The following is a 26,878-nucleotide window of genomic DNA, read 5'->3' as shown; positions in this document are numbered from 1 at the left end:
GTGTGTTTGTGTGCGTGTGTGCGCGCGAGGCTGTGAGAGGCGGTGCACCTGCTGTGTGAGCAGATAGAAGCGCATCACTGCACTTTATCAGTATTATAGCGGTGAGTTTGTCTTTTTATCCTGATATCGCTGCGTTTTTGTATGTCATATGGTGGAAAATGATTAGACAGTAATGCAGTAATGTGATGAGCTGCTACAGCGAGGTGAACAGAAGATGCGTATAATAAATGGCTGCCTTCAGCGTCTTTATTGGTATTGATATTGGACGCGTGCGGTGCGTGCACGCGCTTGTGATGAGGCTGGAATTGTTATGAGAGATGTTATTCTCATGAACGCGCTTAATGCGTAACGGACGGGTTAATGTTTATAAGTGTAAACGTTCACTCATGTTAATGCAGCAGTACAGCGATGCTTCGTTAATCAGTGTGTCAGTGTATGGCAGATGTTCTGGCCAGATGTGGGTATTCGGGTTTGGGTTCTATAGCGGTACTGAGACAGTGGGCCTGGGTGTTGACGTCACTGTCCGTCTGTGGTTACCAGACTTGGCGTGACGTTAGAGGTCGAAATTGCGCCTGAATAGACGCCAGTGTATAACCTTGTCTGACATCCACTGCTGAAGCACTGCTTTTTGCTTGTTTGATTGGTGAGCTGTACATGAGCTTTGTTCTGAGGCCCTAATACCAAAACCTAGCATTAAAAAACACTCTCCATCTTAAAACTGCACCTAGATGCCAAGTACACACACCACAGCCTGGAAGGGAATGCAAAAGAAAACCTAGACAAAGGATTGAAGAAACAAAACATGCTTTCAGAGACGTGTCCTGCATAATATGGTTCTGCAATTAGAATCTCTACCATGCAGGTCCAATTGACCTTGATCTTGGATTAATTACAACAAAAAAGATACATTTACATTTTCAGCATTTAGCAAAGGCTTTTATCCAAAGTGACTTGCAGTTGTGACAGTATCAGACATCCCAGGTTGCAAAAACTCATTTCAGGGAGGTATGTTCCCTACACAGTGCGCTAGATTGTATATCAGATAACGGATTTAATACGCGATCGGGGAAAAAAGTCTGTGTCGCCTGTGCGCGTGCATGTGTGTGTGTGTGTGCGCTCTTGGCCGCTCGTTCTAGATTCCGGGAGATTTTATCTGACTTGCGGGCATCAGGGAGCCGCTATGTATATGCGGGAGACTCCCGGAACTTCCGGGACACTTGGGATGTATGCTCAGTATACAATCTGGGGACATACTCAAGGGCCCAACGGTGGCAATCTGGCAATGGTGAGGCTTGAACTGGCAACCTTCTGATTACTAGACCAGTACCTTAACCACTAGGCTACAGTTACCCTATATCCCTAGATTTGTGGAATGGTGTGACATTAATTTCCTCAAATTGAATATTAAGAAGACACAAGAGATTGTCTTTGATCACAAAAGAATTGGTGACCACAGTCCAGTGGTTATTTATAACAATTCCATATCTCAGGTGTCTTCTTACAAGTATCTGGGGGTTTATATTGACTGTTCACTTGGATGGCTAACCCATGCAGAGTATCTCTGTGCCAGACTGCAACAGAGACTTTACTTTCTGATTCTGTTTTATAAGACCATATTAGAGAGCATTGCCAGTTACGATATTTCTGTCTGGTTTGGTGGCTTTTCAACCCAACTAACGAATAAATTAGCTAGTGTTGTCAAAAATGTCTGGAAAATTATTGGGGGCAATCAGTACTCCTCACTAAGTGCAGTCTATGAGCGGTCTGTGCTGAGGCTGGCAAGGAATATTACTTCTGACCCCGACCATGTTATGTTCTCAGAATACCAACTTCTCCCCTCGGGAAGAAGATTCAGAATGCCATTGTGTAGATTTAATAGGTTAAAAAACTTTTTTGTACCAATTTCTATTACTATTCTTAATTCAAACATGTGAGCAGAGTAGTGGAGGTATTTTAATGTATTTTAATGTGTGTTGTTTGATGTTCAATGTTTGCATTGTATTGTATTTTGTTGTATGTTTGTATATACGATATGTAGCCCGGGGTGGCCCAAGTAAAATTTCCCCTAGTGGGACAATAAAGTAAATCAAATCAGATCAAATCCAAGATCTAAGTGCTGCAAAAACCATAGGCACTGGTGTACAGCAATGTAGTGGGAAAAGCACCCCTGTCATTTTTATGTGTCACTACTGCTTTATACTGGTTAGGGTCATGGAGGGTGCAGTAACACATCCCAGACATGACGTCAATCCATCTCAGGGCATCGACCAGTCCCAACTCAGACACAGCCTAATTGACACTGATTGGCTGATATCACCTTATTTTTTACTGCTGCACCACACGAGCACCCATGGGGAAAAAGTAACATGGGGAGTCATATTTCTCTATATTTACTACAAGTGTGCAAGTGTGGCATAACAGGTAATGGTGCAGGTCTGAGCCACAGCTGTAGGTTTAGGTAGGAATGTTGGGGACATGTCCATACCATTTTTTAGTTAACGATAGCTTAAGGTTGAACAGACTATGAAGTGTTTGTAAATTAAAAATAATTAATCGCCGCTCAGGTGGCGCAGCGGTAAAAACACGCTGTTCACCAGAGCTAAGATCTCGAATACATAATATCGAATCCCGGCTCTGCCTGCCGGCTGAGGCTGAGCAGCCACATGAACAACGATTGGCCTGTTGTTCAGATAGGGGGCGGGATTAAGCCGAATAGGGGACTCTCTCTCAGACTAGTGCGATTACGACCTCTGCTGGCTGGTTGGTGGCACCTGCACGGAGATGGGAAAGGAGTGCGGTAGAGGGTGTGGCTCTCCGTACACAGCGCTGTACTGCACTGCACTCGTCAAGTGTAGGTGATAAGATGTTTGATTGCTGTGCACGTGTCAGAGGGGGCGTGGAGCAGTCTCGTCCTCCCCAATCAGGAGCAGGGACCATCATTAGTGAGAGGATGATTGACGGGCAGAAATTGGATGCGCTAAAGTGGGAGAAAAAGGGGAAAAAATAAATAAATAATTAATCAGTAGAAAAAATTAGGGTGATCTTTCTTTTACAGAGGAGGAAACAAGTGTTCATTTACTTTAGATTTTTTTTTGTTTTTTTTATACTATCTGTGGTTATATTACCATTTGACTTTGTACTCGCAAATATGAACAAAAATCTGTTTTTATATGCCTTTAATCATGTCTGTAGATGCTCTGCCCGCCGACAGGAAAGCTGTGATCTGGGATAGTATTTAGTAATTCACAACTGTGAATACCAGAGTTAACTGTGCATGTGCGTTAATGGAAAAGATAAGGCTCAGGAAAATCTGACCTTTTGTACAAAAGAAGATTTAACATCAAAGGTTACATGCAGATTATATTAAATGTTTTTCTTTTTTTAAACTGTATGTCACTAGAGAAAAGATAGAAACATTTTTCACTAATAGTCTTAGACTCTTGCCCCTGGTGTATTTATATACACACACACACCGTTCACTTAAAGGATAATGTTTTTTTTTTCTACCAAGGCTCCATACAGCCATCAACAGGAGCCATCCCTTATAATAAACAGATACACTCATATTGATTCTCTGTGTATAAATAGCCATGCCATGCTTTATTATGTTAAACTGCGGGCGCGTGGTGACGCAACAGGTAGAGTTTGGTGCTGCACAGCAACATGGTCCTTAATTTAATCTTCGCATCGTTCTCCTCCTCCTACAGATCTTACTGTCTTAAGGAGTTAAGGAGTTGAAAAATGTGGGTTAGCTACTTCAACTTGTCACTAGTTGTTATTACAAACAAATGATAAAATAAAGATAGTGACATAAATAAATAATGTAAGCATCATATGTTATGTATATATTTTCCTTTTTTTTGCATTTTCTCCCCTTTAGCGCATCCAATTATCCAATTTGCATCATGCTTCCTCTCTGCCTATGCCGAACCCTGCCCTGACAGAGGAGAAGCTAACCCACATCCCCTCCGACATATGAGCAGCAAGCCGGATGCATTTTTGCCACCCACACCTTGATGAGTGTTGCGCCACCTAGCGTTGCATGCGGAGAGACACACCCTAAGAGCACTTCTTCCTCATCTGTGTGGGCGCCTCTAATCAGCCAGCAGAGGTCGTAACTGCACCATTCTGACAGAGAGAGACCCACATCCGGCTCTTTGTCCTGCCCCCCAACTGAACAACAGGTCAATCGTTGTTCATGTGGCCGCTCAGCCTCGAGCCGGTAAGGCATTGCTGGATTCGATACCATGTATTCGGGATCCAGCTCTGGTTGCAGCATGTGCTTTTTTTACCGCTGCGCCACCTGAGCGGCATGTATATTTTTAATAAAGTGTAGAATCTGCACATTCATTCAAAATGTTTCATTTTCAAGTCTCCACATCCTGAAGCTGTGCCACAATAGTCCAATATGCACCAATAAAAACATATGACATTTGGTAAATGTCATGTAAACCTTGCCACTGCATTGAAAACAAATATAAATTCAGAAAGACAGTGGATTTAGACCCCTTGGCGTTCTGTGCACTTTTTATGATGTGCGCTTGCAAAGCGTGCAAATGTTGCCAGTTTATTTTAATTCATAACTGACTGTCATTCGTTGATGGTTAACCATTAACCACCAGGTCTTCAAAACAAACTATGCTTTATTGGTTAAAGACAGTGTAAAGTAGTAATGTAGTAATGTATAACAGTAGGATAAACACTGTGAGCAAAACCAGTCCAGCATTCTAAACACAGATTTTAAGAGGGGTAGCAAACAATTCATAAAAAAAAATAATAGTAATAAAAATAAAAATAAAATAATACGTACACTTATCATTCTCATTCTCTCAAGCTATAAAATGAAAGGAACTGTTTGTGGATCAAATTGTGGCAAGCCATTGATCAGGGCAAGTATACAGAGGAATATCTAAGGTCTGGAGTGTTCTCAGGACCACAGTGGCCTCCAGAAACTTGGACCTTTATGGCAGAGTGTCAGTACAGATACCACTGTTAAGTAAAAGGCATAAGACAACTGCTTGGAGTTTTCTATAGTACTTTGGTAACATGAAAATACAGGTTATTTGGTCTGAGGAGAACAGCAAACACCATCACAATCTGGCTCACCATCTGGCTAGTTCCATTTCTGTGGTGAAACATGGTGGTGGCAGCATCATGCTATGTGGTGATGCTTAGCAGCAGGGACAGAAAAACTGTTGAATATTGAGGGACAAATTAATGCAGCCAAATATAGGAACAACCTTGAAAGAAAACTTCCTCCAGAGCGCACACAAACCCGAAGCATACACCCACAATCACACTGAAATGTCTACAGGGCAGTGTCTTCAGGGAATGTTCTCGAGTGGCCCAACCAGGCCCAGACTTAAACCCCATTAAACATCTGTAAAGAGATCTGATGATGGCAGCTCACAGGTACTTGCTATCCAAACTGATGGAGCTTGAGAGGATCTGCCATGAAGAATGGAATAACCTGCCCAAATCCAGGTGTGCAAAGCTTGTAGAGACAAATCCAAGAAGATTGTAATTGCTGCCAAAGGGGCTTCTATAAAGTATTGGATAGAGAGAATGAATACATTTGTGAATAAAATATTTCAGGTATTGATTTTTAATTCATTTTCAAAAAATTAGTCAAATTAATTAAGAAGTATCCATTGATACACTGCATGACAATATGCATCAAAATACTAACTACTGTACATTTCCAGAAAAGTTGGGATGTTTTGTAAAGGGGAATAAAAAGAAGAACCTGTGATTTGTTCATTCTCTTAAATTTATATTTACTTGACGAAAGTGGAAAGGAAAGAGTTTGAATGTTTTACTGATTAACTTCATTGTATTGTGTATATAGAAACACATTTAGAATTCAATGTCTGCAACACACTTCTAAAAATTAGGAGCAAAGGAGCTGTCTGATTCTCCTTTTTATGCTGCACTGTGCCCTACACGAACTGAGATCTCTCCAGATTCCTTGAATCCTTTCACAATATTATGAACAGTAGATGGTGAAACTAAATTATTTGCAATCTTGCATTGAGAAATGTTCTTTTTGAAATGTTCTCTCTTTAAGCAGTGCACAAAGTGGTGAACCACAACCCATCATTGCTTGTAAAGACTGACCCTATGGTGGATCCTCCTGTTATACCTGCTTTTATATTGGAATGTTGTAACTTAAATATTCTATAAAGTTTTTCTCCTATATTGCCTCTGTCCCAACTTTTTAGAGTGTGTTGCAGGCATAATATTCTAAATGTGTTTCTATATACAAAATACAATGAAGTTGATTAGTAAAAACATTGGAAATCTGCCTACTTTTGTTAAATAAAGATGCAAGAGAATTAACAAATCATATAGTCTTTTTGCGCTTTACAAAAGGTCTCAACTTTTTCGGTACTAAATTCAAGACAAATTAGTGAAGAAAACATTAGTGGCATTACCACTTTTTGTATGTGATTTAGGATGCATGTTTGCCAGTAATGTGAGGAAACACTATCTACCCACATCTATGTTTTTTCCGATACATTGAATAATTTCTTCCATTTAATCTGCTAAAAGAAATAAAATGGATGAAACTTTTCTGATTTTCTATATTTTCTTTATATCTAGATTACAAGAATGGACTTTAAAAGTGATATTCATACATTTGGAGTTCCCATGCCAGGCCAGGATAGCCTGCTGAAGAAAGATGTTGTGGCTGGACAAGATGCTAAGAGTTTGGACAGCAAAGTTGGTGGCAGTGTGGATAAGAAAGAAGGTAAGCAAAAACCTATGCTTCTTTTTCAACCTGTTACCATAACATTAGTCAGAAAACTTAACTTAATACAGTTATTATAATAGATATTAAATATAATAAGAAATGTCTTTATTTCTGTGTTACAAATGTTAACAGTAAATGTAAACTGGCAGACAGGGCAAGAACACAACTAAACCGGCAAAACACTGTGTTTGGGTAATGTGTTGCTAAACATTTTCAAACCACATTTCCAAAAAAGTTAAGACAGATTTAAATCAAGATTTAATAAGTGCATAAAAAGTTTTTTGTTCCATATAAAATGCCAGTGCACTGTGGGCAGAGATAAAGCGTAAACTGTTCTAAATACATTTAAATGACCTTTTTTATCAAACAGCATTAATCGAACAATGATTTCTTTGTCGGTTGTCTGTTAACCAATTAATCACTGACATCAGTAGTAGCTTGACAGTGTCTCATGCAATGCACACATTCAACACTGGTTTCTTGTTTTATGGGCTTGCCTTAAACAGACTGAGAATTCTATGCAGTGCCTGAATCTTTTCACAATATTATGTACGGTAGTTGGTAAAAGACGTAAATTATTTGCAATGTTGTGTTAGGATTTTTTTTTGTTAACTAATCAAAACTTTGCTCAAGAAGGCAAAAAAAAGTGGTGAGCCATGACCCATCGTTCCCTGCAAAGATTGAGCCTTTGGTAAATACCTATTTTATACCCAATCATCATACCATCAACTGTTACCAATTCACCTTCTTATCAAAGAAGGTTTTAAAATAGTGTAACTTTATTCTTTCAACTTATACTGTTCATGGTCCATTTTTTGAGTGTTGCAGAGATCAAATTCAACATTTGGAAACAACAAAAGCCATTTATTTGTACTTTTGTCAATTAAAAATAAGTTCAATAGAAGTGGCAGTTTAGTGACAGAAGTTCTAGTTTTTATTCCATTTTAAATAATGCTTCAACCTTTCTGGAAAAGGGGTTTGTGGTTAATATTTTAGAAAACAGGCTCTCGAACTGTATTTTATCATAAATTCAGAAATCTGAGGCTATTAAAATGTTTTGAAGGAGCAACTGCAATCAGCATAGAAATAAAAAGCACTATTTTTGTGATCATGATCTAAAAAATGTATTTCACCAATGAGAAGATATTTAATAAACTTCAAGAAAAAATATATTAAAAGCAAGATTCATACTGTTTTGTCTAGCTGACACAAGCAGAAATGGCCTCAGCTGGTCGTTTGATCATAACAGTGAACCCACACATTCGTTCTGTCTCCTCATTTCCGCAGCACCGCCCCTGACTGTCTCTCTTATTATATCCGATCAGCAGTATGGATGAGGCCTGGGCTATTTTAGGCACATTTGTCCCTGTCGTCATTGACAGGACACACATTAAACCAGGCTGTCAATCACTCGTCAACGACTCGGCCTAGAAGAAAATATTTCACAATTTTGTTTGTCTCTCTATGAACAGATGATCATATGTGCTTAACACAAAAGTACGATGGTTTTATTTTTATGCTCTCTACCATCACAGGCTTTGGCTTCATTTCTGGAGGGCTGACTGAGAGCCAGTTCTCTGCTTCCCTGGGGGAAAACCATACTAGTCCGTTTGAAAAAAAGCTCAGCAACAGTGATGTGTCTGGTAAGGCCACCTGCTACACGCCTGCTGAACATTTCAGAAGATTCTAAGCAGGTTTTTTTCCTGAAATCAGTCTCAATATTTATGGCTATGAAATGGTTTGATGTTAGAGGAATTAATCCCTTTTGGTACTTTAATATCCATTTAACCATTTCAATCTTTTAAATTATCCTGGGTTTTCTAAAAACCAAAATCTGCTGGTTCAAAAATATACATGCAGCATACTGGATTATTTACTGGATTATTTACACTCATAAATTGAATGATAGAATAAATGGAAGCTACAATACACAGCACAGCCGACCTTAACACTGTAGCTCTCTTTTAAAGGTGAAAATTCTTGCAGTGTTTTCACACACCCCACTCTGCACCCACATAATCAGTTGGGAGTTTTCCAAACTTCGACTAAGCAATTGCTAGTGTAACCGAGCGACTTAAGAGTTTGCCGAAAATAAAGAAGAAAGAAATAAACTGTACATAGACAAACTGTCAAGAGCATAATACTTTACTGGCTTGTTCTTTTGAGGCGCAGCACAGACTCTACAGAGATGATCACATGTATAGAGAAGTGCACTTTTCCATTGGTTATGGAATCCCCAAAGGGACAAAATACACTCAATACGTAAAGACATACATCAAACATTGTCAGTACATTACACCATATGATTGCTAGGACCGCCAACATTTTGAATTTCACAGCACATTGCGTATTACACAGGAAAAGCTCATTTCACGGTCCGTGGCGCTATTTTCACGGCTGGCTGAACTATGGCTTATTTGTTTTACTATACGTTTGATTCACAAAGTATTCCCTTGACTTCCCTTGAACACTTGACTTTTTTATAGACTACTGTGTTGTGAGTTAGAATCTAAATGTATATAATTGCCATTAAACCATAAATCAAGACTTATTGCCCATACATTTCTGGTCCATCGTGTTGATTCGCTCTATTCTGGCACAAGGAGATCAAAAGAAGTGACAAACACTTGCATTGTCATTCTTAGCAGATCTAGTCATAAATTTTCCATTGTATCAAAATTTTACCAAAAAGAGAAGGTTAAGGATCTCTGTGTGTGTGCTGGACAAGACACATATATAAAACAGGTCACAGCATTAGCATGAATACAGAATGTTCTAGAGGAGGAGAAATACAAAATTGTAGTTTACAAAGTTACTGCAGCAAGCTGATTTCTGTTTAGCTCTGTCATTCATAGCTAACTCTTGTGCTCTGTAGGGTTCTCCCAGCCAGGCAAGAATCTGGGTGGTAATATGAATGTGGGCATGGCCCCTTTCCAGTCAACTATCCCACCTAGCAAGGAAGAACCTCAGAAGACATCTAGCCTACATACCAGTCAACCACTTAATCCATTCGAGGCTTCCAGTAAACCATCTGACACAAGCCCTCACAATGCTGTGGACAAACCTGCAGGTAAAATTTACCTCTACGTACAGTATCTACCATACTGCTGATCTGTGCAGGTAAGCTAGATTTTTGCCATTAACTAACATTAAGTCATATTTTATTACCGGAAATTCAACCCTTTAATGGTCTCACCAAGAAAATAATGTTTAAAGAATTATTACTTTGCATTTCCTAGTTTCTTAGGACTATACCGACAACTAAGAATTCGTATTTTTTTTCTAGTGCACACAGTATTTTTAATGAGCCTCTACCAAACAGTTGAGATTATCACAAAAATTAAGCAACTTTCATGGATGATTTTTAAGCTGATAGCTTTAAGTTCACATATACAGGGGTTGGACAATGAAACTGAAACACCTGTCATTTTAGTGTGGGAGGTTTCATGGCTAAATTGGACCAGTCTGGTGGCCAATCTTCATTAATTGCACATTGCACCAGTAAGAGCAGAGTGTGAAGGTTCAATTAGCAGGGTAAGAGCACAGTTTTGCTCTTTCGTGTATCAGGATGACAATGCACCAATACACACAGCAAGACTGGTGAAAGATTGGTTTGATGAACATGAAAGTGAAGTTGAACATCTCCCATGGCCTGCACAGTCACCAGATCTAAATATTATTGAGCCACTTTGGGGTGTTTTGGAGAAGCGAGTCAGGAAACGTTTTCCTCCACCAGCATCACGTAGTGACCTGGCCACTATCCTGCAAGAAGAATGGCTTAAAATCCCTCTGACCACTGTGCAGGACTTGTATATGTCATTTCCAAGACGAATTGACGCTGTATTGGCCGCAAAAGGAGGCCCTACACCATGCTAATAAATTATTGTGGTCTAAAACCAGGTGTTTCAGTTTCATTGTCCAAAATCACCTACCAATATTTTTGAGTTTAACACATATCAACCAAGGAGTAGATACTTCCCAAACAAGATTATTTAAATACAGCTTATTTACCCATGTATTAAAACTCAAAGTGAGCTTAACCAAATGGTTGAGCAGACCATTAAAGGGTTAAGCATAAAGAGCTCAGGTGGCATAGCCGTCTAACATGTTAACACACCAGTCAGGAGTGTTCAAACTTGTGAGTTGAGTTTGAATCTCATCAGCGGCAACGACCTGGCTGGGCGTGTTTGAGGCAGGGAAGGTTGGACTGGGTATCTTCCTGTTGCGATATGCGTTCTCCAGGAGTGGTCCGGGCACTTGCACAAGTAGAGGGGGGCTCACATGGAGTCGTAGCGTTGCTCTCCTTGTTGAGACCGGGGGTTGAGCAGGCGGCAGTGGATTCACAGTCGGGAATTGGAAATGACTAGATTGGAAGATGAAAGAGGAGAAGTCCAGAAAAAAGACTAAGACTAATATAAAAAATAAGGTTACGGTACTTGCATGGATGGAAATTTTGAAAATGTGGTCTTGTTTTTTTTTTATGTGCAGACAATAATTGAAGCTGATGGTGGTTTATTGGTATTGGCACAAATTGGGACCCTTAATACAAATCAAAAACTATTTGAATGCCATGTCCTAAGTTTATATTGTTGCTGACCATGGTGCATTGATGCATGGTGCATTGATGCATGGTGCATTCCTTGGTGCATGGTGCATTGGTGCATAGTGTATTCCATGGAAATGGGATGGTTATACATAGTACTCATTGTTTTGTAATGGGATGTCTACCAAGCTCACTGCCAGGTGTTTGGTGCCATATATTGTTTTTTTTCTGGGTGATTAATAAAGATATGAGACGTTTTAAGGAAAACCCTAATATATATATACACTGCTTGGCCAAAAAAAAGGTCACCACCTGGATTTAACTAAGCAAATAGGTAAGAGCCTCCCATTGGATAATTACTGCATGGGTGATTATGTTACAGCTGGCAACAAGTTATTTAACCCTTAGTGAGTAGCTTCCCATTTGTTAAACAACCATGTCGAAAGACACATCCTGTGGTGGTGGAAAAGATGTAAATCTGTTTCAGAAGGGTCAAATTATTGTCATGCATCAAGCAGAGAAAACATCTAATGAGATTGCTGAAACTACTAAAATCAGGTTAACTGTCCAACACATTAAAAAGTGGAAGGACAGTGGGGAAACATCATCTTCGAGGAAGGAATGTGGTCGGAAAAAAATCTTGAATGATCGTGATCGGCGATCACGTTTATTAACTTAAACGTTTGGTGAAATCACAACAGTAAAAAAAACAGTAGAACTCAGGTAGATGTTTAATAGTGAAAGTAAGAGCATTTCCACCCACACAATGTGAAGGGAACTCAAGGGATTGGGACTAAACAGCTGTGTAGCCTTACGAAACTTGTCAGTGAGGCTAGCCGGCAAAAACGGCTTTAATTTGCTAGGGAGCATAAAGATTGGACTCTGGAGCAATGGAAGAAGGTCATGTGGTCTGATGAGTACAGATTTACCCTGTTCCAGAGTGATGGGTGCATCAGGGTAAGAAGAGAGGCGGCTGAAGTGATGCCCCATCATGCCTAGTGCCTACCATACAAGCCTGTGGGGGCAGTGCTGTGATCTGGGGTTGCTGCAGTTGGTCAGGTTTAGGTTCAGCAACATTATGTGCCCAAAGAATGGGGTCAGCTGACCACCTGAATATACTGAACCACCAGGTTATTCCATCAATGGATTTTTCTTCCCTGATGGCACGGGCATATTCCAAGATGACAATGCCAGGATTCATCGGGCTCAAATTGTGAAAGAGTGGTTCAGGGAGCATGAGACATCATTTTCACACATGGATTGGCCACCACAGAGTCCAGACCTGAACCCCATTGAGAATCTTTGGGATGTGCTGGAGAAGACTTTGTGCAGTGGTCCAAAGCTCCCATCATCAATACAAGATCTTGGGGAAAAATTAATGCAACTCTGGACAGAAATAAATGTTGTGACATTGCGGAAGCTTATGGAAACGATGCCACAGTGAATGCGTGCCGTAATCAAAGCTAAACGCGGTCCAACGAAATATTAGTGTGTGTGACCTTTTTTTTGGCCAGGCAGTGTATATATACTGAAAATGAGAATTCTATATGGCCACAATTTTCCCATCTTATTACAGCTACTTTCAGCATGGTAAGTCACAAGTTACTTGTAACTGAACCCTTGAATATAGCTATAGGTTTATGTCAGTGTCCTTTAGTGGTCTCTGTACTCACCAGATCTAAGCCCAATGGAACGCTGACTGACAAATATACAGCATTTATGTGATGCAAACATGTCAACATGGACCATCATTTAAAATGTAGTGTTTCTAATAAAATGAATTTTTAAATGGTTAAATGTTAGGGGCTATGTTTGACACTTTATTTACAATGATAATTATTCTTGTGAAGGGTGGAGAATGAGTTATTTTATCTGCTACATATGTCATGAATGTTAATGTTTTTGATTGCATTTGTTTACAATCGATTGGCATGGTAAAGTATGGCACTTCCCTTTTCTTTTTGTAAACCGAGAAGTAAAGGGAGGCTCCTGGACAGGTCAGGACATGTTCTCCCATTCCCCCAACAAGACTGAGCAAGATTTCAAAGAAGCTTTATATGCCCAAGGAGTTCAGGATGAACATAAGTTGAAGGAAGAGCCAGATGAAGATGAAGCCGTGAAGCAAAAGAGGAAGAAATGTGATTCTACAGATGATGGATTTGGTCTCTTGGAAAGCCTTCGATCTCCTGAAAAAACCCAATCGAAAAGCTCTGACCAGGATGACTTTTCTCCCACGGGTGATGGGGAGAACTGGAAGAGTGAGATCCGAGAGTGGGGTGGCGGACGGATCCAAGCCAAGAAAAGTAAAAGCAGAATGAAGCTTCCTGAGGAGTGGGCCAGCCTGGCAGATCCCACTAGTACCTCTCCTCCTCCTGGTTACAAAACAGACCTGAACGTGGATGATTTTTCTCTGGACAAGCATGAGACCAAAATCCATTCTAACATTTGTGGTGACCAAGAGGCTGCATCCCTCATAACCTCACATCAATCAGCATCCCTATCAGCAACAAGTCAGGCCAATGCCATTTCACCATCTAACAAACCTGATCCATCTCAGAACAATCAAACAAATGCCTCCCTAAATACGTCACCAACGGGCCATGATGCCTTGGCAGATTCCATCCATAGCCCCGACATTTCAGTTTTAACTGGGCCCTCCACTTCAGTTTCTTCCAGCACTGTAGCGAGCAAAATTCCTGCCGATCCAGATTCCCTCACGTCTCTTAAGGAACCACTACTGGCGAAGTCCCTCCAACTGAAAGGTTGGTGAAACAGAAGAATGTGCATGGCTCAGTGGAGTGAGCCTTCTTCTGCTTAACTATATTTAATAGAATTATTTTACAGTACATCACAGTTACCTATTGTATATCTGTTGAGTGAAATGCATAATTTTTTATTTTTTATTTTTTTTTGTGTGTGTGTGTGGGGGGGGGGGGGGGGGGGGGGGGGGGCAATTCAGTTAGCATTGCAAAGTTGTATTTTTAGAAATATAAACTTTATACTTATGAAGTAGAAGTTCTGAATCCTGGATGGATGCTAGTTGGAACCTTAAGACTTAAGGATAATGTAAGAAGGGCTACATGACATCTCCATAAAACATCATACATTCATTTTGATAAGGTGGTAAAGTCAAATGTATGTAGACAGCTCTCCTAATTATTAGGTTTAGGTGTTTTAGACACACCCATCACTAACAGGTCTATAAAATCAATCATGTAATGACATACCTACAACATCCTGTTCTGGCATTAATAGGCGTCTGTGCATAAAAGACAGTTTGGTATGGGGAACTGTCATAGGCCTTATATTTAACCCTATTAAACACATATGGGAGAAATTGGGATGTTGATAATGCTCCTCATGGTTTTGGAATGAGATAACAAGCTCATCGCCAGGTGTCTGGTGCCATATATTGTATTTTTTCTGGGCTGATTATTAAAGAGAGAGGTTTTAAGTAAAACTTTAGGCAATAATATACTAAAATATTCAATAAGCACCAACCTAAACTAAAATAAGGAAAATCTAAATAACAAAGAAATTTGTCATATCACCACCACCAAAGGTCTGTCATCTTACATAAAAAAAAACAACAGCCTTTGATAACTAACACATTAACAGATGTTTCAAATGTCATATTATGTAGATGTTATGTAGCTTTATAAACTTAACCCTTAAGTTATACTAAACAGTAAAGCGCTTTTAGAGTGAAATATTTAGAATCTAATAGTTTAGAGTTAATTGTGCTAACAAACAACAGACGCTTCTATGTTGTCAAAATATGTATTTACAATCTAGTTCCATTAAAAAATAAGTATGATACCCTAATACCTAGCTATGAGGGGGAAATGTGCATACATTAACAGCTTTAATACATAAAAACACTTCATTAAGATTAAGTGTCTCAGGTAAACATAAGGGTTTCTTATTACGACATTACATGCATGTTGATCTGGTGATTTATTGCCGTATTTAGTTTTTTTTATGCAACTATTCTGTTGTGTGTTCTGTAAAACGACTCAGAAAATAGAGAGAATAGTATTCTTGTATGACTATAGAATGGGATCAAATACAAACCCCATTTTTTGGGAAGGTTAGACATTTTGAAAAAGTTGGGCCAGGGTCAAAATGAGTGAAAAACAAGGTCTCCTGTTTTGAAACATTCCACAATAAGCAGGTGGATTTCTAACAGGTGAGGGTATCATGACGGGGTATTAAAGGAGGATCCACCCAAAGCTCAGTCTTTGCAAGTGGCTCACCACTGTGCCAGACTTCGTATAAATGGAAACAACATTTCTCAACATTTCTTCCAGTTGTTGTTTTAGTGCATTTTACAAAATATTCCAACTGCTCTGGACATGGGGTTTGTACATTAATATTGGATCACCACACTATCAGTGGCATTTGGCTAAATCACTCTTAAGTGACCAATAGACAATATTTCATTTTTCCTTGTGTGACTGGTAATTGCTTATAAATGCTCCTTGTGTTTCTTACTTTTCTTGGTTTCTGATATTTTCTATTTCTGGTATTTAATAACGCGTCGGTGATGTCAGAACACACTGATTGCTATGCATTGCAATGCAATATCTGCACGTCTTCATGTTTCTGTTCCAGTATTCCTTCTAAAGTGCATTGATTGTTTAACTATTTGTCTCTTACATGAGCTGTTCAATCACGTGTGCCGTATTCAGTGCTATCGGTCTCTTATAGGACTGTTTACATAAAAAACAGCTGACTTTTAATCTGAAAATTCCCTCAAAAAGTCTTAATGTCTTGGTTTATTTCTGGCACCCTTATTTTGCACCCTCTTTTTTATCTCCTTCTTATTTATGGCTTGCGTTGATTGATGAATGCTTGATGTAAAACAAATTAGACTTATTGAGAGTTATTGCTATAGCCTATCCACAGTGTAGTTTTTGATTAATAAAACCATCTACAAAATATATAACCATATAGGAATTACATAAAGTTATGAATGGAAACGTGCATCAATATTTCATCAGTGGAAATGCAAGTTTTATGAAACCCACCCCACCTCGATTGCTTCTAAAATATCTGCACATAAGTTGACCTTGATGTGATGTGTATTTTTTTGAACTGCAAGTTGTTTTAAAGTTTGATACACTATGTGGCAAAATGTATGTGAACACCTAAATATCACACCCAAAAACCTGGGCATTAATGCTGAGTTGATCCTCTATATGCTGCTCGAACATCCATCGTTCTTCTGCTCCAATCTGATGCTAAAAGGTTTTTAATTGAACACACCCCAAACACAGGGCAGTACAGTGCTAAAACAGGAAAACGGTCCTTCCCTAAATATTGAAAGCATACAATTAACTGGAATGTAAATAAATGCTATAATAATAAATAAGCTTGTTATCAGTGTGCCTTTCCGCTAGAACCCAGTCCAAACTATCCAAAACAACCCTTGACTATTATTCAGCCTCTATTACACTTTATAGTTGGCATGGTGCAATAAAGTTGGCATGGTGCAAAACACCAAATCCATATCTGTCTGACAAATCGCCAGATAAAAAATTAAGTACGCATTAGCACTGCTCAGGAGTGCAATGACTGTGTGCTTTACACCACTGCCTTCAGCATTTGGTGGTCCAAATTTTTGAGCTTTGATTGTAGCTACTGACCTTCTGAATTCTCTTAAGAAATTCATGGTATTGGCATGCTACAGTAGTGGCAACTCCCGGGTTCGAATCTCGGCTCTGCTACGGCTCGGCTGGGCACCCTCTAGCAGGCACAATTGGCTAGTGCCTGCAGCAGACAAAGTTGGCCTCCAGTCTGCTGGGTGGGGAAGACTGGACCAAAGGGTGGAGTTATCAACACTGTGTAAGGACTTTGGTTGCCCAGGGCGCCTGTACAGAAAGTGGAGGAGCACAGAGAACGGGGCGTTGCTCTCCATACCTGAAGCAGACCTCATGCGCAAATCCACAGAAGTATGGGTGAATAAGAAGGGATTGGTGGACTGCGCAGACATCAGAGGTAGTGTGTCAGACATACACTCTCCTTGGACGCCATCAGGGTGCTTAGCAGCGGATTGGCCATGCTACATTGGGAGAAAACTAGGGGGAAAAGGGGCATCCCACAAGGCAACACATTGAAAGTAAGTGTTTTCCAGTACAACTCATAATATTGTCAATGTGTGCTTATTTTAACTGACCTGTCATTAAAAAGTGTGGCTGAAATAGCCAACCGACTGATTAGAAGAGGTGTCCACATATGCTTGGCCACATAGTAGTCTCTCAGATTTGTACACAAGATATATTTAGACTACATTTCAAATGTGACTCAATTTGTCTTATTTATAAAGCGAGAGAAGACATCGTCAAAGAGAAGGTAGAGAAGGTGGACACGCCTTCCAAGACAGACAAGCCTGAAAACACAGCGAAGATCGAAGACTTCACAAAGAAAGAGGACGATACAGACAAGATCCAGTCAGTGAAGGAACAGGATAACAAGACTGAGATGAATGAGAAAAATAAAAAAGTGGATCAGGTTGAACAGATAAAAAAGGAAGTAAAGGAGGAGAAGAAGAATGGCAGTGAAAAGGTTGACAAGACAGTCAAAAATGAGAAGAATGTAAAGGCTGCTAAAGAAACCACCAAACCCTCTCCAGCTAACGGAACTAAAGTACTGACCAGTCCTGATAAACCCAAGGTAGGTCTGGGATCAAGGACACTCATAGTAAGGATTCATTCATTCATTTATTGTCTGTGTTACCACCACTTAATCGTAGTCAGGGTCACAGTGGGTACAATTCAGAGGGCGAAAGGCAGAAAACACCCTGTACAGGTCACCAGTCCATCACAGGGCAACACACACAGAATTTTAGTATCTCCAATTAACCCGACTGCATGTCTTTGGACTGTGGGAGGAAACTGGAGCACCTGGAGGAAACCCACACAGACACGGGGAGAACATGCAAACTCCACACAGAAAAGACCCTGACCACTCCACCTGGGAATCGAACCCAGGACCCTCTTGCTGTGAGGCGACAGTGCTACCCACCAAGCCGCCATAGTATGGATTCATCACTACTATAGTTCTACTACCATTCACACATTATTATTATCATCAAGAGGCTTTATTGTCATTTCATTCAATCAATCATTGTCTGTTTTACCACTGCTTTATCCTGGTCAGGGTCGCAGTTGGTGCTTCACTGGGCAAAAGGTAGAAAACACCCTGGACCAGGTTGCCATTCCATCACAGGGCAAACACACACATACACAGTCACAGCTAGGGCATTTTTTGTATCTAATTGTCATTTCAGCTATATATAAATATATTGAAATGAAACATTGTTCCTCCAGGACCAGGGTGCAACACAACACCAGTGCAAACAATACAATATACACAGTACAAATACAAATGCAACGGCAACTGAGTAAAGTAAAGTGTGATTCTTACTAATAAGCTCTTTTTAATTCCTTGTTTCCATGTGGATATCATATTAAATCGGATGCAGACGAAGCCAATTTCAACCAAACCAAACTTGAAGTCCCCGGAAGATAAATCTAGTGCCGCAACCCCCAATTCAGTCACCAAAAAAGCCCCAGTGCCGAAGAAAACCACCCCTACCGCTACCACCAGGAAGCCACCTGCCACCACTGAGGCAAAGGTGAGTTAAATTATTACTGAAACATCTGTGATCGCAAACGTTCTTAGCTATGAAAGACTGCATAAAAATAACATACAATGATTCCTACACTGCCTTTCTCCAGTGTGTATGTGTGTGTGTGGACAGTACTTCTGTTGAACCAATCATTAAATCTTGAAATAGCGATATCATGGTAGCAAAATAAATAATAAACAAAGGCACAAAAGTAAATTAGGTCAAATGCATGAACTTGGTTATTCCAAAATACACAAGTTCCAAGTGTAGACCATATCAGACTGCAAGATATCCAGGTGTAGCAGGTCCTATCCAGGTCCTTTCTGTGTGGCATTTGCATGTTCTCCCTGTGGGCGGCTCTGGTTTTCTCTAATAACAATAATAATAATAATAATAATACATAAAGACATTACCATACACAGTTGTTTGTATATTATCGACTAGGGCAGAATGTGTTTGTCTATTTTTAATGACCTGAATGAAGATCAGACTACAATTTATAAGAAACACCAACACACTATAGTTGTAATCTCAGCGGTGCTTTTGGCCGGTTGGGTGTCTGCACAGACATGATTGGCTATGTCTGGTGTCTGTCTTGGGGTGGGGGCCATTTGGAGTGTCCAAAATAATAGAATAAAAGAAGGGGTGTGTCAAGATATAAAAACTGTGCCAAAAATACGACACTCTATTATAGGTAATGTCAAAGGATTCACAACTGTGATTAACGTTTGTTTAATATTCTTTAGAATTCTGAGAATGGTACTCCAGCCAAGCGAAAGCCCCCAGTGCCAAAATTTAGTGCCACAGCGACAAAACGCAAGACTAATGGCTCTTCAGGTAAGATAAAACCCAGTCTGAGCAATTGTGCACTGATTTCTTTAATTATAAATCCAAGAGTCATACAACTCTTAGTTTACAATATAATGTATGTCATTTATTAATAATTTTGTCATGTCACTACAACATCATCACTTTGGCTGTACAGATGGCATCAATGAGGTTTGGGTGCCCAACAATCTGTTGGCATTTTAGGGTTTGTCCCTTCTCAGACTACTGTCAATGGGTACTCCTTGGCTGCCTGTTAACACCCCTTGCTATTTCAAAGACACTTCAACCCAGTTGTCTAGCCATAACACAAGTGAGTGTAAAAGCAGCCTTGGTTTGTTTTTATCAGCAGTTTTTTTGCCATCAGGTATAATATGGATACAATTTCTGCTTAGATTAAAGGCGAGCGAGACCTGTAGTCTCACAGCTTTAGAAATGACTTCGTAACACTTTCCACTTTGATGTATTTAAAAAAAACTCCCTTTCCTTTTCTAAAATTTTAATTGATTTTGCCCATAACTTTGGCAAATGTTGATCAGTTTTAAAAAGTTATTTTACTGTTGGACACAATGAGTTCATTTTAAACTACTGGTTATCATGACAACCATTTGTGTTTTTGTTCAACAGTAGTAGACAACAATATTGTAACACAAGATATTTTTTTACCACTGAGGACTGAATTTTAACTGTATGAGATTACTTGCTGAATTTGTACTGATGACAAGGATTGAAAAGGATTCGTACTGATGACAGCAAAGCGTAGAAAAAACTGGTGCTCAGCCAAAAGAACAAACCTCAGGCCTATCTGTCAACACGTCGAATTTCTAGGGAAACTGGACCTAGCCAGTCGTCGTTTTAAATTATTCATCGTGATCTGGTGCTGCAACAATGAACAGATTTTGAAAATTTATTAAAATTTGCCAAAGTTATGGGCAAAGGCACAGAAGTCTCTTTCTTGACTCTTCTTAAGTTCTCCAGCTTTTCTTTATTAATAGTGTTTTATAATTCTTCCATTGTTTTTCATTGTTTTCCAAAGTCAAAAGCCCTACAAATGGAGCCAGTGGTCCAGATACACCAGCCACTGACGGGACTCCAGCCCCTCGTCCCTCCCGGATCACCAAACCGCCTGTTCCCAAGCAGGTACCACTACCACGAAAGCCACCTGTGCCACGAAGCCCGAGAAGTGGTCAAGCTAGTAACACACCCACACAGGATCTAAAGAAAGTGTCCTCAAAGATCGGCTCCAAGGACAACATGAAGTACCAGCCAGGTGGAGGCAAGGTACGGTGAAGCCAGGCATTTTATTCAGCGGTAGAACATTTGTACTAACAAACTGTTGTTACCAGCTGTAATAAATATAGTCTGTGCTTAGACTAATAAATCTAAATCTCATATTGGGTCAGATAGTGTAAAATATTTCTTAATGGGGTTAAAATTAACTGTTTGCTCTATATGACTGGTAAAGATTCAGATAGTCCACAAGAAGCTGGACTTCAGCCATGTTACTTCACGCTGTGGATCCAAGGACAACATCAAGCATGTCCCAGGAGGAGGAAATGTAAGTTCTCAACTGGTATTAAATGAATGTGCAAGTTATCTTAATTCACAATGAACAGACATGCATACAGGTCTTAATCAGGTGGGTTATGCCACCCATTATACAATTATATAATAACAATATAAACATATTAGGTGGGTTATGTTAACTAATTTATAATTGAATAATAATAATCTAATGTTATCATATTAGGTGGGTTATGCCACCTATTACATCATCCTATAATAATAATATAATCATATTAGGAGGGTCATACCACCTGTTATATAACCATATAATATTACTACAATCATATTAGGTGGGTTATGCCACCTACTTTATAATCAAATAATAATAATAATATAATCATATTAGGAGGGTTATGGCACCTGTTATATAATCATATAATAATAATATAATCATATTAGGTAGGTTATGCCACCTAATATGATTAATATAATAATATAATAATCAGGTGAGTTATGCCAATTTATACAAAATCAGGTATTTTGCTAAATCCAATTGCAAAAAAGTTAGGACAATAAGTTAAATGTTAATAAAATTAATTAGCAGTGGTTTGGAAGCTTTTTTCAGGTATTTCACTGATAACAGTAGAAAGAAGAGATATGTTTTACATTTTTAAATAGTGGTCTGTGCTGTGCATTAACTTTTTAGGTTCAGATTACAAATAAAAAGGTTGATGTGAGCAAAGTGACCTCAAAGTGTGGATCTAAGGACAACAAGCAAAAGTCAGGTAAGAGAGCATGCCTGAAGGCTAATTACTTTTTATAACTCTAGTGTAACAGTATGTATTCTAATAATAACCACTGATCTGTAGATGATGAAAATGAGAAGACTGAGGCTCTAAAGACTAAAAATAATGCCGAAGAAGGATCAAAGGAGAGTGGGAACAACTTGTCAGGAGGTGAGAGTATCAAGGTACGAGACAACAGTCTAACACCTACCAAACCTTTTGTTTTAACATGTTTTAAGTGTTTTTAGAAGCATAGTAAATGTATAAACATTCTTTAAATCTGCTAGGCAAATAACTAATAAATAAGGCAAAAATTATTCTTCTCTATACACAAACAACCAAAACATATATTTACAAGTTAAAACTAATCACGACATTAGATCTCAAATGCAAAAGAAATACAGTTTGTCAAATCTGCAATGCAAGTCCAACCAATCACATATCCCATTATATTAAAACAATGCTGGTGCTGATTTTGATATTGTAAACCTGCTACCTGAAAGAGCCATGAAGGTGGCATTTTTTATTTAAAGCTTCAAGCTATATTTTCAACATTACATAACATACAAGGTGAGATGTATTAATAAACCAGCCAAGGGTCAGGAAGACCCACCTGCTCCTCGAACTTTCATCTAAACCTGTCATTATTTAAAAAGGGTGTGTTGGAAGTGTTTATTAATGCATTTTGTATGCATATGTATATGTATATAAAAAAAAAAAATAATAAAGACTTGATTATAAAAATGCCACATACAAGACTTTTGTAGTCCAATTACTTGATTTTAAACAAAAAAAAACCATTGGTTAGATCGATAGCGGTTGAGTACCAGTACCTGTTTTCTGACTGGTACAGACTGGCTACGTAGACTTAAAAGTGACTAAATAGCTGCTGGCTTAAATTGGCAGTTTATTACAATTTGCAAATGTATTATATAAATGTTAGGGTTGTTTACTGGCATACATCATGACATACTGGTATTGTTTAATGTACCAAATAGGCACACCGCTAGGGGTGCTAGAACATTTACAAAAGTATTGACTTAGCCACTCAGGTGGCTCAGCGGTAAAAACACACGCTGTTCACCGGAGCTGAGATCTCGAATACATCGTATCGAATGCCGGCTCTGCCTGCCGGCTGAGGCTGAGCGGCCACAAGAACAATGATTGGCCTGTTGTTCAGATAGGGGCAGGATTAAGCCGGGTGGGGACTCTCTCTCAGAGTAGTGCGATTACGACCTCTGCTGGCTGGTTGGTGGCGCCTGCACGGAGATGGGAAAGGAGTGCGGTAGAGGGTGTGGCTCTCCGTACACAGCGCTGTACTGCACTGCACTCGTCAAGTGTAGGTGATAAGATGTTCGATTGCTGTGCACGTATCGGAGGGGGCGTGGAGCAGCCTCGTCCTCCCCAATCAGGAGCAGGGACCAGCATTAGTGAGAGGATGATTGACGGGCAGAAATTGGATGCACTAGACTGGGAGAAAAATAGTATTGACTTGCGCTAAAGTATTAGTTTTGATGAAATATTAGTAGTAGAAATAATAATTAAAAAAAACTTCAATTACTAGGTTCCAGGTTTGTAATTTTCTTTCCATTAGGTCTCTGTGCAGGAGTGTTGAATGTCATGCTCATAACAAAATGTATAAGAGAAGTTATTTTGCATTGAACTGTAGTTTCTCAGTAATACAATTCTACTCTCTCTGTTGAAACACATGGAGTCGCAGCAGCAAGCAGGTGGTTCTCCATCAGGCCTTCCCTCCCACAAACATTGCCTATTAAGTCTTTTGTGACTCAAAACTCAGGCATCCGTGGTGGTGGGATAGTGTGTTAGACCACCTGCTGCACCACCCAAGCATTACATTACACTACGTTTTTATAAAACCCAAAAGAAACGCAGAAAACCTACAATATTATTACAAATATTACAAACATGTTAAGAAATTCACTGTCATTCCTAAGAAAACCTATAATTCCTGTACACCAAGTCCTCATTTGTACACTTTTCAGACTACAGAAGATCAGCAGAAATCTGAAGGAAGCCCACCTGCCCCTACAAACCCACCCATTCCCACAGTTGGAGGGCTAAAAGACAATAAGCAGATAGAAAGCTCTGCTGTTCCTCAGTCGGCTCTGTCTGCAGGAGATGGACTATCAAACTCTCAAAGTCTGGACAAACGCATCCCAGCCACAAGTAAGTGCAGATAACATGTTAGCTGTTTAATAGCGTCCATTCATTTTATTTTTCTATTGGTAATTTTAGGGGTATGAGCAGTTGGCACTGATGTTTTGGGTTTGGCTTGTTCTGATTCTTTGCTAAAATGCTATGTGTATAATAATGACCTGTGCCCACCCTCACACACCATCCAACCAAGCTATGACCTAATTTTGTTTTTTAGCAAGATGTTTTACATGTTGGCTTGTATGTTCTGAACTGTTCTGAACACAGTCAAAATATAAAGGCACCCACCTCAATTTACTACTTAAATGAATTAGCTTAATTACCTTTGATTTTAATACACTAGGGCGCTCAGGTGGTGCGGCACTAAAATAAGCTACTACAGGGTTTGAATTTCAGGAGTGCTATCAGCCGGTCGGGCGTCTATTAGCCTAGCCATTGGGAGGTGCACTTATCAGTGCACTCTCAGCACCAGTCCCAAGCCCTGATAAAATAAGAAGGGTTGCATCAGGAAGGGCATTTGGCAGCACCCAGGTGGTGCAGCGGGGTATTTCGTTAGCACACCAGCGCTGGGATTCTAAACTCCCCGAGTTCAGTGCCTGCAGCAGACAAAATTGGCCACTAGTCTGCTGGGTGGGAAAAGACCGGACTAAAAAGGGGATGAGGTCTTCAGCGCTGTATAAGGACCCTGGCTGCCCAAGGCGCCTGTGCGCAAGTGGAGAAGCGTAGAGATCGGTGCATGGCTCTAAAGTACTGGAGAATAAGAAGGGCTTGGTGGACTGTGCACGCATCGAGTGTGTGTCAGGAGAATATACACCCTATTTGGACACCATCAGGGTCCCCAGCAGCGGATTAGGTACGCTAAATTGGAAAATAGGGGGGCCAAATCAGGTATGCAATGATCTGCTGTGGTGCCCCTAAATACGGTACCAGCCAAAACACTATTTACATTTTACATTTTTGGCATGTACCAGACCCTTTTATCCAAAGCGACTTACAGTACCCTGACAGTGTATTGTCTAAGCAATTGAAGGTTAAGGGCCTTGCTCAAGGGCCCAACAGTGGCAGCCTGGCAGTGGTGGGGCTTGTACCAGCAACATTTCGATTACTAGTCCAGTACCTTAACCGCTAGGCTACAACTGTCCTATTTATATATTTATATGTGGCACATACAACAGGATAAATTCTACAGCAATGGCCAAAAGTATGTGGACACCTCCTAATTTCTGAGTTCAGGTCAGCCCCACACCCATTGCTAATAAGTGTATCCAATAAATGATTTAAAATAATTTTTTCATAGGATGTATCTTTAAGTCCAAACTTGACAGAACATTATGACCAGTCACCAGATTCACCATCCCGATCACTGGCTGTCTTGTGTCGTCTCTGTTTCTCAGATTGAACCTTACGAGCTGAGCTTCCAAAAAGGTCGTACAAGCTGGCACGGAACCGTGGTACCAGTATCATCTCCCGGTCCTTCCCTGAGTGGCAGCCACATCCCACCCACAATGCATTGCAGTGTTTGTCTGGGCTTCACAGTCTCCTTTGTTTCAATCTAGCCTGCTGCATATAGTTGCCAGAGACTGGGCTCGAACCAGTAAACCAGAAGAACAAAAGCCGATCCTTTAACACTTTATCACATGATTGTTTATATGGCCATTGTGAATAACTTCTTTTCTCTTTTTTTTTTTGACTGTTTTCTTTGTTTCCTCAGATGCGCACTGATTGGAGCTCAGGCTTCGACAGGTTTGTGCTTTAATTTGAGGTAGTCCAAGAGCACATGTGAATGTTTGAGGTTCGTTGATGGCCTTATAGGCGTCATGTCTGTTCAGCTTTCACTGGCCTTCCAGTTTCTTTAATTACGTTTAAGGGTCAGCATAACCACACCTGATTACAATCCCAAGAGGTACGAGTGCTAGATGTGGAGTCTAGTAGACTAGATTAGATGTGGACTGGTAACAAATCTTACCTTCTTTAGGGTTGGATGTTAACATACAGTTAGGGTAGGATTTCATACAGTTGGTGGGTGTGTCATGTGATTACCCAGCCCATGTTAACCTGCTGCTGCACAACTCCCTTTGTTTCAGACTAACTGTGATCCAGTATAACCACCACCCCCCTTCACCAGCAGATCCTCCAATGGAAACCATTTAGTGCACAATATGTACTTTGTTAAATCATTATGGAATTAAGATAAGCACCTTGTATATAACTGTCAGCATGCCTAACAGTCCAGCTAAAATAAACAAACGCCGTCTATTCATCTGCTCATAATATATTTCCTCGTTATGGAGATCATGGCTCATAGACTCGCACTTGTTTGAACAGTGGGGCTTTTATAATCTTACTGTGTTTGCATAGATTATTGTCACAATGGGCTGAATTATTATATTATGTCAACAACAGGCTTGGTTAAACAGATGACTTGGGCAGGATGAGTAAAAAGGGGGTGGAAAACCTAAAATCCTTTACTCTAGGTACTTATTTAGAGGCATGATTAGAAAGGGAAAAAGTAGTACTCTTAGTTGTCATTGCAACCAGCAACTTGGAAAATTAGAATTTAAAAGTAGTACTCTCAATTCTCATCAAAAAATTCATCCCAGGATTCTACTCTGAATGTAAGAAATCTGAACTCCAACTTGGAAAATTAGAATTCTGAG

General features: G+C 39.7%; 1 protein-coding gene across 2 annotated transcripts; it reads left to right on the top strand.

Annotated features, from left to right (window-relative positions):
* Positions 1–30: 30 nt before the first annotated feature.
* Positions 31–26,557, top strand: LOC134334666 (microtubule-associated protein tau-like). 2 transcript variants are annotated; one of them, XM_063017082.1, is made up of 14 exons: positions 31–101; positions 6,604–6,751; positions 8,290–8,397; positions 9,630–9,824; positions 13,274–14,059; positions 17,626–17,972; positions 18,784–18,936; positions 19,677–19,767; positions 20,792–21,036; positions 21,221–21,313; positions 21,968–22,046; positions 22,131–22,231; positions 24,050–24,233; positions 25,616–26,557. In XM_063017082.1, exons 2-14 carry the CDS (start codon positions 6,613–6,615, stop codon positions 25,618–25,620), a joined length of 2,526 nt encoding a protein of 841 aa, XP_062873152.1. In that variant the 5' UTR covers positions 31–101; positions 6,604–6,612; the 3' UTR covers positions 25,621–26,557. The 2 variants fall into 2 exon arrangements, with proteins under 2 accessions (XP_062873152.1, XP_062873153.1); XM_063017083.1 differs by lacking the exon at positions 13,274–14,059.
* The last annotated feature ends 321 nt before the right edge of the window (positions 26,558–26,878 follow it).

This window comes from Trichomycterus rosablanca, chromosome 20 (assembly GCF_030014385.1).
Source record: "Trichomycterus rosablanca isolate fTriRos1 chromosome 20, fTriRos1.hap1, whole genome shotgun sequence".
Classification (NCBI taxonomy): domain Eukaryota; kingdom Metazoa; phylum Chordata; class Actinopteri; order Siluriformes; family Trichomycteridae; genus Trichomycterus; species Trichomycterus rosablanca.
This window is presented reverse-complemented; position numbering and strand designations above follow the sequence as displayed.